Source organism: Talpa occidentalis, unplaced genomic scaffold (genome assembly GCF_014898055.3).
Source record: "Talpa occidentalis isolate TD23 unplaced genomic scaffold, MPIMG_talOcc4v2.1 talOcc4.4, whole genome shotgun sequence".
Lineage (NCBI taxonomy): Eukaryota > Metazoa > Chordata > Mammalia > Eulipotyphla > Talpidae > Talpa > Talpa occidentalis.
The window spans coordinates 42,693,176-42,710,526 of record NW_023604295.1 but is presented as its reverse complement, the minus strand read 5'-3'; the positions used below and the strand labels follow the sequence as shown (position 1 = coordinate 42,710,526).

Sequence of the window (17,351 nt, the reverse complement as noted above, 5' to 3'; positions counted from 1 at the left end):
AGAGACAGAGCAGGGAGCAGAACAGGCAGATCTCCTGAAATATGCTGCTGAGGAGGGCATCGGGCAAAACAGGAGAGTTCTGCTGCACCATGTGGGTTAGCTCCCTGGCCAGGAATCGAACTCATGCTGCAGTGGCTGGCGACAGCTGAGACTTTAATCCCTGTGCCACCAAGGAGGCCGACTTTGCCATTTTTTTTTTTTTTTGATTTGCAAACATTTTTAATATACTGTAGATAATACATCTTTTTTTTTTAAATAATAAATTTTATTTTTATATTCCCCATACAATTGCAACCCCCCCTTTCTGATCCCAATCCCTCCCCTCCCCCCCCACCCCCCCAAAAGTGTCTCTGTTTCATAGTTTTTTATTGATTCTGATTTTCAGTTTCTTATAGTTATTCATTTTCCTGGTCCCTTATTTAAGTTTTCTAGATTCCTGCTATGAGTGAGACCATCCGGTATTTTCCTTTTTCTTTCTGGCTTATTTCGCTGAGCATGATCCCTTCCAGCGCCATCCATGTTGCTGCAAATTGCATGTGCTTATCTTTTTTGAATGCTGAGTAATATTCCATGGTGTATATGTACCACATCTTCTTGATCCAGTCAAAAAATATGGAACGCTTCACGAATTTGCGTGTCATCCTTGCACAGGGGCCATGCTAATCTTCTCTGTATCGTTCCAATTTTAGTATATGTGCTGCCGAAGCGAGCACCGACTTTGCCATATTTAAAATAAGTAAAATGAGGTGAGTTGTTTTGGGTCTCTGTGATAGCTTTTAGAGGGTTTCTTTGTGTTGTTTTTTGTTTTTTTTTTTTTAATAACTTACTTTTTTATTTTGTATATTGAATCTCTGGAGCTCTTGACAATCAACAACCTCAGAGACTGCACCATAGATACAAGTGGCTCCACAGACACTTACAGGACAGTGAGAAAAAAAGATTATTCCAGCTTAACATGACTACTTTTGAAATGGACGGGATTTCAAAGCTAGGGGTTCCACATGGTCCACTTAGCTCTAATGAAGCAGTTTTAAAAGCACAGGGATAGGGAAAGGAGAGTCAGCTGCCTGAAGTCCTGTATGGATGGGTCTGCTGTCTGGAGTTATCTGAAGCAGAGGGCAAGCCAGCTGTCCCGGGCCTGTCGGATTCTGGGGCTCACCTGCTCAGGTCTGACACGGCCATAACAGAGGAAGAATATAATACAAATAAAATATCCTCTGTACACAGAACAACAGGTATTGGAGGAGAAGGGGAGTTCATCTCCAGCAGAAAAAATGAGAACTAGCTGCTGAGTGGGCTCTGAATGGGGTGCAGTGCAGCTGCCTTGTAGGGGCTCCCAGGCTTGGTGCTGGAAGAGGTTCAGGTACGTGAAGGAAGTGTCAGTCTGTGGTTTCCAGAAAGGTCTTCATCAGCTCTCCAGTGGACTTAAGGGGTAACTGCATTAGAGGCCAAGTACCAAGGGAAGTGACAGGATGGGAACAGGGACTTGAAACACCATTTATAGCTTTTAGTCGATATGTGGTAATAGTATAAAAAAGAAAAGGGAGGTGTCCTGAATTTTGAGGCTTCTTAGACTTTTAATTTGTGTTCATTTGTTAGAACACTCTGCTGCAGACCGACTGCCCCTCTCTCTCCTGTCACCTGTTAGATAAAGGCTATAATGAGATTTCTGCCGCCTGGGCATTTGGTGAACCTCATCTCTTTCCCTTGGTCACCTGTGCTCGGCTGCTCCCAGCACATTCCATTACAGCCCTGTCTGCTGCTGCTGAAGGGTTAAAAAGAAGTGGGTGGCTCTTTAGGCAGGCAGGGAGGGTGCATTTTTGTTTGTTTCTGAAACAGCAGGGTGGAAGAGTTGAGAAAGGACAGGCCCTGGGAAAAGAGGAACCCAAGCAGGAAAGGGGGCAGACTGCCTGAACCCTGGGATGAAGAGGGAAGAAACAAACTGGTAAACAAGCAGAGACCCCACTGGAGAAGGGGGCAAAGGAGGCGAGCTGGCTGCCCCCTGAGGCTGGCCTTTCTCCCAGAAGGGATGCCGCAGGGCCAGGGCCTCTGACCAGCCAAGGCTGCAGTCCTGGAAGGGCACAGCCTTTGTGGGTTTGGGGGAAGGAAGGGAGAAGATAACTACGAAAACCCAAATCTCTGCACCAGTAACAAACTACAGGCTACTCCCTGTACGGGGTGGGCCGGGTGGAGGAGGGAGAAAGATTTCAACTGGCTCATTCAAATCATTGATTAAATATGATGAAATGTCTGCAACAGACCAAGATCACTCCTAAGCACAGAGATATTCGCTCAAAGAATCTGTATTTTATCATCAGCTGGACTTAATGTTCATGTTTTTCATCCCCCCATCCCCCAGCTCAAAGGAAAATACAGGCATGAGGGTCTCCTCTGCTTTCCCTTCTACCATAATTTCCCAGAAGGTCTAGCAGGTGGTCTTGCTCCCCAGCCTCTACTCTCCTCTTCCCATTCCTGCCTCCAGGCCTGTGAGTCCTTCATTCCTCTTCTCCACATCTACCTCCAAGGCAAAGGCCCTGCATCACAGCCTTTCCCCCTGTCTGACCCCATTTCTGCCCATCCAAATGCCCCAGGTCTCACGGTTCTTTTCCGGTGGGATTCCAGCTTCCACAGGGCAGCCCTGATCCTTCCTCCCTTTTCTCAGAAGCTTGTGCTGCCCAGTCACTTCACCTAGTCACTCGCACCTTCATGCCCACTGCTTCCCTGCCCCCAGCTCCCAGGTCAATCCCCCCACCATTTCTGTCTCCTCTCTCCCAATTTCTGTCCTCACAGGGAGCACGATCCCTCAGCCTTGCCCGCTTCTCCCAAACCACTGTCCGTGTGCAAACCACACCCCCTCACTTGCACAGGCTGCTCTTCACACAACCACGCTCCCTTTCTCCCTGGACCTAGGACACAGCTTGACTAAGTCTACTGGGGCCACTGCACTTAGGTGGTGTGACACGACTGGGTTTAGACAAGAAAATGTGAGTGGAAATATTGTGGAATGCCTGAGGCCTTGCCATAAAAGCATCCACACATTGCTCTTTACAGCTAGCTGGGTTGTGAAACTTACTCTTAGAGCTGAGACAGATTCCCACTTTAAAAAAAGATGGATAGAGAGTGCACTGCCAGAGTTTGTGTGTTTTATGCTAGGGAGAATAAACAGCACCCTAAGTGTTGGCGGTGGCGGGAAGTGGGGCGAAGGCTGGCTAGGACAGCCTGGGAGCACCACAAAGGGCTAGGGGCTTGCAGAGCTGCCAGATCCACGCATCCTGTCTCAGAGTAAGGAAGAGCCTTGCAACTGTGGTCCTGAAGCCAGGGGCAAGTGTGAAGCTGCCAGGTAAACCACTTTAGAAAACAGAGATGAGAGAGCCAGGCTGTCGTCCTGACAGCAGCGCGAGGGAGCGGAGAGCCAGCATGGAGACAGGGCAGCGAGGACACCGGCAGATGCGAACCTTCAAACCCAACAGTTGTGGGAGAATATAGTAATAGGAGGTTGGGAATCAGGTAGAGGAGGTGGAATTAGGTTACAAGGTGGGTTAAATGTAGTGTAAGGGATGCCTCACCCCCACCTCAAGTAAAATAAGGAAGTCATTATGGGATCTCTAGCAGTGAAGTCCCAGTGGAACATGATCTGGGATTAATCTGTGGTGGTATGCAGCAACCTCTACCAGTATCCATCAGAATGCACTAGTGGGGGGCCTGGCCCTCCCTAGCTGTCCACTCAGCACCAACCCTCAACTATACACCATTCATACTCCAGGCAGCTACATTTGCTTTTTGATGATATCCCTGGATTTATGGTTAGGGAGGCACTGGGCCATACCACACTTATTCTGTCTTGCTAAGGGACATGCGCTGATCAAAACCATCCCTGAACTCTCTAAACCCAGCTCCCTGAACACTCTCAGACCTTGGGGAAAGCTCATTTCCAAAAGGGATGGGGAGCTGCATTCCAGTGCAGGCATCATGGGAAGTTCTTCAACCAACAAGGCGTTGTCTAATCAGAGAGGGAATCCAGTGAGCTGGAGAGGAAGCCCAAGCTTGGGGCAGGACTATGAAATTCTCCATTTACCACCATCATCAGGAAATCAGACTCTCAGAAGTACTAGTACAGTAAGGAAAAAAAGTGGAAAACTGACCCTTGTTCACACGTCACTAGAAAATATCCCTCGATGACACCAGCAGTTTGCTAGACAACTCCTTCACCCAGAGGCTGGTAACTCAGCAGCTCCATCCACAAGTCCTCTCAAGCACTGATCTCATTGTATGCTCCCAGTAATGCTGGAGGGTGGAAACTGTCATTTTCTTTTTATAAATCAAGAAATCCAGAGTAAATCATAGCAAAACTGAGGCTAAAACTTTGGTATTCTAAGTTCATGTCTTTTCAACAGGCCTCTTTCATCAAATAGGAATTCCTGCCAGATTCTTGGCTGGTTCAGGGGATGCCAAGGTGAATAAAACATGGTTAGGTTCTCAAGGAGATGATGATCCAGTTGGAAACAGACATGAAAACAAATGAACTCAATGAGAGGTTGTAAGCAGTATCGAAGGAGTACAAAGTAAGGGAGACAAAGAGGTGAGTGTGGCTTGCGCAGCAAACATGCAACAAAGAGCCACAATCAATCGCCACTCAGTGTTCACTGAGCAACTCTTGTGTGCCAGGCACCATCTGGGTGCTGGGGACACAGCACTGAAGAAAACAGACGTAATAACCCCTGACATTCTGGCAGAGTCTACATTCGCATTTCAAATGGAAGCAGCAACAATTTTTTTCAATGAAAGCACCCCACAAAGGCCAATTCATGCTATTCATCCTCAAACAAGCCACAGTAAGATGACTGGCATCGACCAACATGCCACCTACCTGTACATGCTATAAATCCTATAACGAAAACATTTTACAAGCTCAAATCTTTTACCAAATAGCAGAAAACTACACGAGTCACTGATGGTTTACCCACTAACGGGAAGGAAAGCCTTGTTTCCCTAAAACAGGATTAAAACATTCAATACTATCCAGAGATGCAATTTAACTTCAGCCACTAAAATGCAGCTTTTTCTTTTGTCAGCTCCCTGGGAGGAAGCAGAAGAGGGAGCTTGCAAACCCCGGCACACTTTGTCTGGACAGTCCACATGTGTGCTGAGGGGATGCCCACCCTCCCTGCCCCCACCCACATACCTCTTTGGAGCACCACGCACATTTTGGGTGGATTAGCAGACATTCTTCACAGGAGGTGGCACTTCCACTAGTACATATGTTGAGACCTTCAAAGGAAGATAAAGATGCACTAATTAGTTCCTGGTCATAAATCTATTGATAAGGCCTTTGAGCAGGAGGAGGAGTCACTTCCCTTTTTAACAGGGGCTTAAGGCTGAAAGGCACAGCATTGGTGCTAATTGCATGCAAAGACTCACTGGCTATGGCCAATCACTGAAGGTTTCTGAAGCATCCACACAGCGTGCACACTTGTTAACAACTCCCACTTGTGCTGGGACCACTGGATTTCCACCCCCTTCTCCTACAAACACAGCAGCACCCCTGCCCTCAGTGAGGGGGAACAAGTCTCCTTTACACTCATTCCAGCCAAAATGAAAAAAAAAAAAAAATCTTTTAGTTAACAAACAAACGAAACAAAACAAAGGCAAAGAAAAAAGAACAGATTGGTCTCATTCAGGCATTAACAAAATCCTAGGTCAGTCACTATCTCATCCAAGTCCACAACGTGCTGAAAGAATTCAGCACACCCTTTTAAGGAGAGTGTATCCAGCAATTACAGTGCTGGGCTAAGAGAAAGGAAATTCAGGAATTCAATATCAAGTTAGAAAAACCTTATCATCATTTTATTAGGTAGGTAATGAAAAAACATCTGATGAAATTCAAACCCCATCCCTAATTAAAAAAAAAAAAAAAAAGCAGAGACTAAGATTTAAAGGAGACATCTTTATCATTTTAAAAATTCTTTCCTTTAGGGCCTCCCCGGTGGCGCAGCGGTTGAGTGCTGGGCTGCGAGGCTGCCCGCAGCCTCTGCAGCGCCGGTTCGATCCCTGGCCGGCCGCCGGGTGAGGGTCCCACATGGCGAGCAGACCTCTCCTGCCGCTCCTCAGCAGTGTACTTCGGTCCTTCTGCCTGCTCTGCTCCCCGCTCTGGCTCTGGTGAATTCTCTCACCCTCCCGCGCTTCTGACTGTACCCAGTGCTTGTATGAATGAATAAATAAATAAATAAATAAATAAATAAATAAATAAATAAATCTTAAAAAAAAAATTCTTTCCTTTAAAGCTAGACCACTCCCACCTCCATTTGTGGGGGATGGGGAGGTTGGGCTTGAGAGGGAGGCGCAACTGTGAGGGATAAAAATCCATTATCCTTTGGGCCTCCCTGGTGGCACAGCACTGTGAAGCTGTCCGCAGCCTCTGCAGCGCTGGTTCGATTCCCGGCCTACCAGGGAGATTCCCACATGGCGCAGCAGACTTCTCCTGTCTCGCCCGCGGCTCCCCTCAGCAGTGCTTTCGGGTCTCTCTGCCTGTTCTGCTCCCCTCTCTATCTCCGGTGAATCCTCTCACCCTCCCTCCCACACCTCTGGCCTGTACCCCAGCTATTGTATAAATAAAAAATAACTCTTAAAAAAAATTAGAACTACTTAAAATTAAAAAATAAAATCCATTGTCCTCTCTCCGCCCCTCTTTGTCCCAATCCCCCCAGCCCTGCGTCACCCCCACTCCCACCAGAGCACAGAAATCCTAGAGAACACTTGTCATCCCTTTTATTTCTTTCTTTCCTCTCTGAAACATCCAGGACAGATTTCTTTTGACCGAGAACAAAATCTGGTGTTTCTCTGAATGAGCTGATTCTATCTGGTCCTCACAGATCACCCAGAGGCACACTGGATGCTCGGGGTGGCAGGCGGAGCCCGGATTGCTGGCCCTGGGAAGGGCTCCTCCCACAAGGGTAAGGCCAACAGACAAAAAAAGGGAGGGTAGAGGAGAAAATATAGGGAGGTGGAGATGAGCTTCTAGCTCTACTAAACTCTGTAACATTTATTGTTAGAAGTCTTGAAACTAAATTTCCTTCATTTGCTAATCTTAACTCCTGCTTCTCCTTTATCAGGAGCAATAAAAACCCACAGAGATCAGGTGACAAAGGAAGCTGCATTGTGGTCACTCTGGAAAGCTAGCAGGGACAAATACCACTTGGGATAAGAATGGTAGCTGTGCTAGGAGAGGAGAGTCAGGCAGAACCTGAGATGCTGGGAAGAAAGGAAGGGTGGTGCTCGGAGGTCACAGCCTGACACCCAACGTTGAACCCTGGTCCCTCACCCTAACAGCTGATGCTCTGTTGGGACCTCTGTTTTGCATGCATGGGGTTGGGGGACCCCATCTCATCACCATGTCTGTAGCAGGCCTTCCTGGGTACAGCATGGGAACTGGAACATGTTTTTCAAGAGAAGCAGCCAGACCCAAGCAGGTCTGAAATGAGCTCATTTCAGCAGGAAGAGCCCCTCCCTAGGCCACACATTGACCAAGGAGGTCTCTGAATCCAGACAGCTAGGAAGTTGGGCCTGCCTGCCTTCTGCTGGAAGTGACACTCTCCTTCTCATTTTAAAATGAATCCACTCAGGGCCTCCCTGGTGGCACAGGGGTTAAAGACAGCATTATCAAGCTATTTATTGGCAGCCACTGCAGCACAAGTTCGATCCCCAGCCGGCCAGGGAGCTAAACTGTATGGCGCAGCAGACTTCTCTTGTCTTGCCCGCTGCTCCCGTCAGCAGTGTATTTCAGTAGATCTGCCTGTTCCACTCCCCACTCTTTGTAGTGAATCTTCTCACTCCCCACACCTCTGGCCTGTACCCCAGTTCTTGTATGCACAAATAAATCTTTAAAATAGATTAAAAAATGAATCCACTCATCCACGAGTGATTTATTTTAATTAAAAAACTTTTATTCACTCAAGTGATTTCCAAATAGGCACTTAAGCTTTTGCAAAAGAGAGAATGTGTGCAGGAAAAGAGTTTCAAAATTTTACTCCATTTTTGGTTAAATCCCCTTACCTGTCAGAAAAGACTAAGTGGGTAAAAATCAAACCTAGATTTAAAATTAATTACTGCCCTCCTGCTCACCAGCCTTATCAAATACAAACTCAGGCCTTTGGGATACACCATTTGCTTTGATGTATAAAAATCAAGGAATTGGGGCCTCCCTGGTGGCGCGAGGGGTTAAGACGCAACCTATGAGGCTATCCGCAGCCCCTGCAGCACCAGTTCAATCCCTGGCCAGGGAGCAACCCACATAACGCAGCAGACCTCTCCTGCCTCGCCTGCTGCTCCCCTCAGCAGTGTATTTCAGTCAATCTGCCTATTCTGTTCCCCACTCTGTCTCGGTGGATCCTCCCACCCCCCATGCCTCTGGCCTGTACCCCAGTTCTTTTTAAAAAAAAGAAAAAAAAATCAAGGAATTGCAGAACCTTAGAGTTAGAAATTTTAAAGAATCTAGAGAACACACCCCATTTTATAGATGAAAACAAGAATAAGTGACTTGAAATAAGGAGGCCAATATACAAGAAAGTGGTTAGAAGGGTCCCAGCCAGCAAGCAACCACACAAGACGCCTGCCGGGGGCACCTAACTTCAACCCAGACTCAGGGCTGTGGGCCGATCGAGCTCCAGATCCCTGCAGGATCCTCAGTGGGCCCTCAGTCAGGAATCTGAGTCAGATGCCTCATTTATGGATCAGCTCCAATCCACATAAATTCACAAACATTATTTTCTAATCACCAGAGCCTCATCACTGATCTCTAGGAACATGGGTCAGAGGTCTCGGGCTCAGCGCCATAGGGCTCCGCAGTTCTGACCAGACTGGGCTCTGGTCTTCTGCTTTGCCAGCCTATAGGACCTTCGACCTAACACTGAAGAGGTTTAAAAGATGTGATAGACATCTGATATGAAAACATACTGAACAACATTAAAAATTTGTCATCCTGCACTACCAATCACTTCTTTTATTATTACACATTCACTTGCAATGGTAGTTTTACTGCACTCAAAGAGATTTTTCTAAAATTAGGTTGCCGTTGGGACAAATTCAAATTCAAGAAACCCTGTAATAAGCATGTCCTAATCAGCAAACCCTGGGCCAGGGGCTGCCAGATATAGAGACAAATGGCTGATTTGTCTTTCTCCCTGGAGCGCAGGATGCCAGGTACCAGGTAGCAGACAGAAACACCAGAAACCAAAAGAATGGGCTGTGCTGACACATGTCATCATGCCAGAGTCACTCCCTTTGGCTTCTCCCCTCTTTCCACCTATTAATATTTCAGAACTTGGATTTGGCTGGATGAGTCGCTTAGCACCAATAAGCATTTTGAAAGAAAGGAAGCACTGGATAAAAACTTAAAACAGCTGTAGTTCACAAATGTCAGAGTGTATGTCTAGGTCATGGAAACAGGCACTGGCAGCCCAGACGATGGCCACATCTTCCTTGGTTGCTGTTTGCAAAGTGACTATTCCCAGCTCAACTTTAACTGCCTGCAGCCCCCAATGCCTTTGAAGCTGGGGGGTTACTGCAAACCATAATCTGAAAATGTGTTCTTTCTCTCACTGTCTCACAGCTCTCTTTCATCAATCAGATCCAGGCAGCCACCTTGTCAGGTGGTTTCTCCTAATCCAATCCTGCCTATCCACCCACTCCAGTCATATATGGGCCACGCCAGGCCCTCTGAACTCTGTCTGGATTCCTGCAGTAGTCTCCTCCCTTCAGCCTCTGCCCACTCTGTCTACGCCTTGTCCACCCCCACAACACTCACTGAAAGCACATACCCAGCAGTTGGAATTTCCTGGCCCAAAACATTCAGGGACAGAACAGAAGTGGGTACCAAGCTGCAATAACCCTACTAGTGGGAAGTAGGGACATAATACTGCTCAGCTGGATGGTGGGCAAACACATAATAACAGGAGTTGATATCAGAACAGTCTATGATATCGCCTTGAAGGTACAAGTAGAAGCTAGGCTAGAAAAATACAATTCTGAATTACATCATAGTCATTGCTTTCAAGACAACAGAAAATAAAAATATGACATTACTCTTATTTTTTTTATTGTGGTAAGGTACTGGAGAGCTTCTCCCCATGCCCTAAACCATGATCCCCATACTTGTTACACAAGAGAAACAAAATATTTCCCAGCATAGAATCTAGCAACTAGTCATTGGTCTAAAATGCTACCATGAACTATACCCCCAGGAAGGATCTAGCTCATTCTGTTCCCATCTTGGATCACCTTTCTGAACCTCAGACCTGTATCTGGAGAACACCCAACTTTATCAGTTTTACAGATATGACTTGCATTTTTAAAACATCAATTCATACAATGGAATAACTATGCAGCTTTTTAAAAGAATGTGATGTTCCCTATACCCTGCTATGAAACAACCTGATGTATAGTTAAAAATGAAAGGCAAGATATACTGAACAGTATCTTTAGTGTTGCCTTTCAACAAAAAAGGGGGAGGAATATTTATAACATGTGTAGAAAACACACTAGGTACAGAAGAAACCAACAGGGAAGATCTGTGCTGGGAAGGGAGTCAGGGCACTCCCCTGGAATGGATGAAGAGATTTCTCCTGCACACGTGTTATACTTGAAAAAATATATCTTTGTGAATATATTACCTAGTTTAAAGTTAATTTTTTCAAAGATTTATTTATGCATACAAGAACTAGGGTATAGGCCAGAGGTGTGGGGGAGTGAGAGGATTCACCAGAGACAGAGTGGGAAACAGAACAGGCAGACTGACTGAAATACACTGCTGAGGGGAGCAGTAAGGGAGACAGCAGGGGTCTGCTGCTCCATGTGGGTTAGCTCCCCAGCCGAGGATGGAGAGGATGGAACTCGTGTCTCAGCGGCTGCTGAAAGCTTGATAGCCCTGAGACTTTAACCCCTGTGCCACTAGGGAGGCCCCTTAAGTTGAGTTTGTTTTTAAAGGTGACTGAAACCAGGGCCTAGGAATCAAATACTAAGTGCCAACCGTTATGGTTGTATCAGGGACAGAAAGGTAAATGAGACCTGGGCAATTTGCCATCTAGCAAATGAGGTAGATCCCATGCAGCCCCCTCTGACAGAATGAGCTATAAGAACGAGGGAAGAAGAGGTCAACTCTGCTCCATTCCAGGGCTTCACAGAGGAGGGGATGTTTGGGCAGGAATTTTGGGATGAGGTGAGGATATCCTAGGCAGGAAAGATCCAAGTATGTGTTCTGTTAATTATTGGCTACATGACCTTGGTTGGGCTGATTACTTAACCTTTCCAGGCTTCAGCATCCTCATGCAAACAATTAGTGGGCGAGGAGGGTACTAAATGGCCTCTATCATGGATTCCAACTCAAAAAAATTGTGACACATTCAAATGGGTGATTTCTCTCACAGTTTCTAATAAAGTACATGCACAGCCTCTGATTTCAAAGCTAGTTGTATAAGGCAGCAAGGAGGTGCAATAGGACAAGCGCTGCCTGCACACGTACTCTCTCTCTCTCTCTCTCTCTCTCTCTCTCCACCAAGACTCATGTTCATCCATTCATTCAACAAATATGAGTCAGGCACTGTTCTAGGCATAGGGGATATAGTGATGATTAAAACTGACAAAGCTCCCTGCTCTCAGAATCTTGTGTGTCCTGGCTGGAGGACAATCCTCATTAGGGAAGTGTAATGGCAGGAGGACACGGAGCAGGATCTCTACGACCCCAGCAGACAGAGTAAAGGAAGGAGGAGTCCTGAAGCCCTCAGTGGGCAATTTGCCCACTTTTCAGGCTTTTATTGGGATCTTACTGGTTACACAGTTGGAAGGGGTGCCGGGGCGGGGGCTGGGAGGCCCCCAGCAAGTCATTCTTTCTGGGCTCTCCGGCATTCTCTGGTGGCCTCTGCTTCTCTTTCACTCTTGTTCTCTCTGCTTCTGCTGGAGTCCCCATGATGCTGCCTTTATAAGCCCAGTCTCAGCCCAGGTGAATCCCATCTACATATGCCCACACCCTACTCCATACTCCAGGTGCCCGCCATGGGGCATGCATTCAGGACTGCAGGGATCCATCACTAATCCTAATGGCGGGAGGGCAGAAAAGCCTGATACTTCTTCACTTACCCTACAGGAAGGCATGCCAACAATAAACCAGGTAAGTATATTACATGATGACGAGTGTTTAGGAGAAAACTCAAGGAATAAAGAAAACAAGAAGAATGTGGGACAGGAGGTTGCAGTTTTACTTAGCAGACAACCGAGAAGAGACTGTGGGGTAGAGGACCCCAGCAGTCTGGGAGGAGAGTGTGGGAAGGGCCTGCAGCTGGAGCATGGGAGGTGCACAGGAATGAGTGCAGGGAGAGAGAGCAAGTCAGAGAAGTTGGGGTCAGAGCATATGTAATTCATGGAGGGCTGGCAGGCCTTTTGGAAGCTATTGGAGGGCTATTAAGCAGAGTGACAAGTTCTGACTTGAGCTTTAAAAGAGCACACTGAGAGAGCCCCAAGAATAACTAAAGGGGATGAAAGCAGAAGCAGGTTCCCACTCTACACAAACAAGCAAGCACCCCTGAAATCCATTTTTGGTGGGCATGGGGGAGGAACTCCGGTAAGGAGAAAGCAGGCCCCAGCGCAGCCCCTCCAAGCACTGGCCACAGGAGCCTTGTCTTGGAGCAAACTTTTCACAGGTGGCCAAGGATGCATACCCCTCACTCAATAGAGGCAAGAAGCCTCCCGAACAAAAGGTTGCCCATAAATAAAGTGTCCCTTTACATTTACAAAGGCCATTAATCCCCTTCCAACTGGAAAGAAAGAAAACAAACCACAGCAATCTGCTTTCTAAAGTCCTCAGTTTCCGGCCAACTGAAAATACCTGTGAAAAGAGCCCCCCTCCATTAACCCAGTAGCACAACGCCATGTGAAAGGGACACTATCATTTAATTACTGTGTCATTGTTCCACATTATTGATATCGTTAAAACTTCTCAGAATATTTCCATAAACAGACTAAGTAAGAAAAAGTAGTTAACCAGGGCGGGCAGGCACAAAGAGTCTTTGCCAACTACTTAGATATTTTCATTCTCCGTTGCCTCAGTAGCTAAATAAGCATGGAGAACAAGCAGGAGAGGAATACTAATTAGAGCTAATTAGACCCTGCCCTCTTCTGCCTCAATCCTCCTTATAAAAAGCCCCCCTAATTCAAGGATGGTGGAGTAAAATGTAATTACGAAGGTAAACAGCAGTCTTGTAAACAGGGGCTTGAAAACCAAGCCCCTGTATGTATTTCATTGCTGTTTGCATTACATTGGCATTTCTAACCCTCAGCCTGGTTACCTGAAGAACGCTGCAAACCCATGGCCAAATTCCAACAGCCCCATCACAGACCATGAAAAATGGGGGCAAAGTGGAGTGTAAGAATGCTGCCAACAGGAGTCCACTAAATAGAATAAAGGGCTCCCTTAGGATGTGGAGCATTCTAACTTGCAGGTCATTCACTAAAAGAACACTAGTTTTTTGCTCTCGTGCTCTCTCTCTCTCTGTGTGTGTGTGTGTGTGTTTAAATAACAATGGCAACCATGATTCTAGTCCTGCAACATGATCGACACCAGGCTCTTCCCTCTTCCTTGGAGAGTAAGGGTGGCATGGAAAGGCTTCACTGCTGAGAACTGGTTTTGTGACAATGCTGTGCCCAAGGTCCTACCCAGAGGTTCTTGGCCACTGGATAAGGAGAGCAGGAGATAACCCTGGGCAGAGGAGGCTTTCAGGCTGCCAAGCACTCATCTGGAATGAGTTCCCTTAAACTCAAAGTCTATTTTCTATTGGCCTAAGCAGAGATGAAACTGTGGCTGACAGCAAGACAGGCAACTGGCTCGGGACACTCAGGCAGGCATGGCTCTGCAGGTCTGTGTTCTCTTTGAGTTAACAAATGTTTCTCTTTCAAATCACTTCATAATAGCAAGACAGAAACAAATCCTGGAGAAAATATTTGTAAAGAAAAAGGAAGGAAGAGAAAAACAATGTTTTCCCAATGGCTCAGCAACATAGGGAAACTCGCTCCAGGGCACTAAGAGGGATAAGGTCTGGTCTGGAGGCCAATGATGAGCTTGCTCTATCACTGGTCTGCTGTGCCTGGGCGTGGGGGGTAGGAGGAGGGGGTGCTAGCTGAGCTCTAAAGCAGAGACAGAAGGAAACCCTAAAGGAGGAAATAAGCCAGCATGGCTCAATGGTTTTTTCCTCTTACCTAATCTGAGTCATGTAGGACAAAGAGCACTGGACCAAAAAGCTTGGAGGTCAATGAACAAGGATTGTGGGCAAATAGCCTCTCTTGGGCTCATCCAAAAAATGTAGATCACTTTAAGGATATATATGAACTCTGAAAAACAGAAATCCCAATGCAAATGGAAACTAATGTATTAAAAGAATTCCTTGCAACCGGAAATATCTGAGTTTTTATTAGAAACACAGAATGTCAGCCTATAAGGGAATTTAGAAGTCATCTCCTTAGAAGTTTCCAAACCTTTGGGATTCACAGAACATTAACAACAGACTACAACAAAAAGGGGGGGAGGCATTTATATAGGATTGCCAGATTTTGCAAAAAATGAAAAACTACCCTCTATTATCACTAGAAAGTATTTTTTTAAAGTAAGCTTTCCCACCAAAATAAAAGACGATGACAAATTAAAGGACAATTCTCAGGAAGCAGGGGACATGCTCCTGTGTAGCACACAGATATATCTCCTTGCTCTCTGTATTTCCCTGGGCCTCCTTGAAAACATAGGTACTGGCTGCTAGACAGGTATTTGGTAACAAGTGATCTACTCCAGTCTCTGAAGTTTGTTTTCTCCCATTAAAAACAAACACCTTGCTACAGCATTACGTTTCAATTCGGGCCTAAAGGAGGCTTTTGTTTGCCCAGACCCCAGGACACCTCCTCTGCTCGGACATAAAGCTCCACCTCCCGTGTGCGTGCCTCCAAGGTAAGCAGGACAGACCTCCACTCAATCAAGTATCTTGGACTTGAAAGTGAATGGAGGACCCCAACACACAATTATTTCCTACAGGAAGGAGAAAGTTTGGCGCTTCCTGTTGAGTTTTTCTTTTCTTTCTTTCTTTTTTTTGGTTAAAGGGCGGGGGTAGCTCGTGTGGCCGGGAGCCGCAGGGCCAAACAGAGCATCCTTCCTCTGGGACTTAACTGCCACATCCAGCCCTCCCCGAAAACTTAGAGGTAACTAAGGATCCCTCACAGTCTCCAGCCCGGGGCAGTAACAAGCTTATGCAATCGCACACCCCCAGCCCTCCTCTTCCAGAAGGCTCCCGAGTTTCCAGAACATGAGGCACAGTGTGTTTATAAATGGGGTAAAGCCAAGCAGAAGGATAATCGGACCGACCGGCCCAGGTGGGGTTGTAGCTCGGGACGCGAGTCTCCCCTCGGCGTCTCGGGGTTAGGAAGGCGGGGGGGGGGGGGGGGGGGGGGGGGAGGAGTTTCTGCATCTTTACAAGAAGGTCGCTGGCCATGGCGCAGTGAAACTCCAGGCTTCGCTCTGGCGCCCCGAGCACCCGCGGTTCCAGCAGCCCAGCCCGCCGGAGTAACCGCGGCCCCAAGCTCTGGCTCCGCGAAGACTCGGGGTCTCGTTCCTCCCGCTGCCCTTCGCCTCCCCGCGACCCGGCCCCCCGCGGCATCACTCGATGCCTCCCAGCGGCCTGCCCGCCCCAGCCGGCCACAAGGGCCGCTTTGTGCCGGGGCGCGCGGAGCCCCGGCCCAGCTCCGGACAGGCGGCGGCCCCCCCACCCCGCGCACGGGCGCCCGCGGCTCGGCCCGCAGACGGGCCCGGCTGTGTACACAGGGCGGGACGCTCCTCCTCAGCCGGGGAGGGCTCGGAGGCCGGCGACTGCCCCGCGGGGCTGCGGTCCGCTACGCGCGGGGCGAGCCCCACCTGGGATGCCCGGGCCGCGCCGTCCACCCTCAGCCGGCGCCTCCCGCCCGGCCCTGGCGGGCGCTCCCGGCCCGGCCGTCGAGCCGGCGCGGGGCGGGCTCCTGCGCGGCGGGCGCGCGGCTTACCTGGCAGCGAGGGCACGAGCGCGCAGAGCCCGAGCAGGCAGGCGCACAGGGACGCGGGGGCCCGCGGCATGGCGGGGGCGCGGGGCACGGTGCGGGGCGGGGGCCGGGGGCCGTGGCCGCATGCCCGGCGCGCAGCCCGGGCTCTCACGGCGCCCGCGGCCGGGCGGGAGGCGCTGGCGGCTGCGCGGGCCCGCGTCCCGCCGCCACCATCCCTCTCGACGCCGAGCCCCGGGACCGCCGCCGCCCGCCTGGCGCGCCGCCGGGGGTCGCCGCTCGGGGCCGCCCCGCAGGGCGCCGGGGGCCGCCGCGGGCTGGCTGGGCGCTGCCGCCGCGACTTGGGCTCGGGGCGCGCCGGGCGCTCAGGCTCCCCGAGCGCGCCGCCAAACTCTGCGCGTCGCCCGCGCCCCTGCCCGTCCTCCCTGCGGCCCGCCGGGCTCCACTTTCCTCCTCTCCTTTCTCCTCCCCTCTCTCCCCTTCCAGGCCCCCGCCCCGCGGCCACTCGGTCCGTTCTCGGCGGGGCGGGGCGGGGCGGGGCGGGGCGAGCTCCAGCCGGGCCAGCCCCGCCCGCTCGGGGACTCGCGGGGAGCCGGGGCCGGAGGCGCCCAGGTGGGAGTCCCGGCCCGCGCGCTGGGGGGAGGGGAAGGCGAGGTGAAGGGAGGGGCTTGGCGATGGCGGGGTCGGGCTCGCGTGGGGCGCCGCGGAGGGCCGGGGCGCTCTCTTCTGGGCGAGCTGGGTTACTTCGGGCTGCCCGACTTGGGGAGGCTGCCCTGCTCGCCCGTCCCTGGAGCCCGCACCCCGGCCCTCGCTCGCCGGACGTGCAACCCGAGCTCTTGAGTGAGGAGGGGCGCTTGGAAGCGGAGGGACACTGCAAAGCCCACCTTTCTCTTCATACCCTGGGGGCTCGCGTCGGCCAGTGTGCCGCTGTTCCCTTTTCTTATCCTGACACACTGGCCGGTTGCTCAAAGTTACTTGAAAATAAACCAAGGTGCTCAGACGTTCGTCTTATGTAGTTCAGGGTGTTGGGGAAACTACTCTTAAGGTGTCGCGGTGGCGAGAGCTTGCCCTGGCCGCCGCCGCGGGGCACCAGGCTGGGCTGGGCTGAGAGGGTTAAGGCTGGAATGGTGTGTGGGCCGGAGGGGAGGAATAGGAGGCCTAACACCCACGGAAAGCATTCCGCCAGCCTGCCGGACGCTGCTCTGAATGCTTTATCATTTTACTTTATTTTTTAAAAAGATTTATTTATTTATAAAAGCACTGGGTACAGAGGTGCAGGAGGGTGAGAGGATTCACCA

General features: G+C 49.7%; 1 protein-coding gene and 1 non-coding gene across 2 annotated transcripts in view; both read right to left on the bottom strand.

Moving 5' to 3' along the window:
• Positions 1-16,137, bottom strand: part of ITGB5 (integrin subunit beta 5) — a 106,952-nt gene extending 90,815 nt beyond the window's left edge. The window contains exons 1-2 of the mRNA XM_037525407.2: positions 16,060-16,137; positions 5,183-5,268 (exon numbers count right to left, since the gene is read on the bottom strand). Coding sequence (XP_037381304.1) covers positions 5,183-5,268; positions 16,060-16,129 — 156 coding nt within the window. The 5' untranslated portion in view covers positions 16,130-16,137. The remainder of the gene's footprint in view (positions 1-5,182; positions 5,269-16,059) is intronic.
• On the bottom strand, positions 607-713 carry LOC119258400 (U6 spliceosomal RNA). The gene has a single exon (XR_005128243.1). It is a non-coding gene; the product is annotated as a U6 spliceosomal RNA (small nuclear RNA).
• Positions 16,138-17,351: the final 1,214 nt, after the last annotated feature.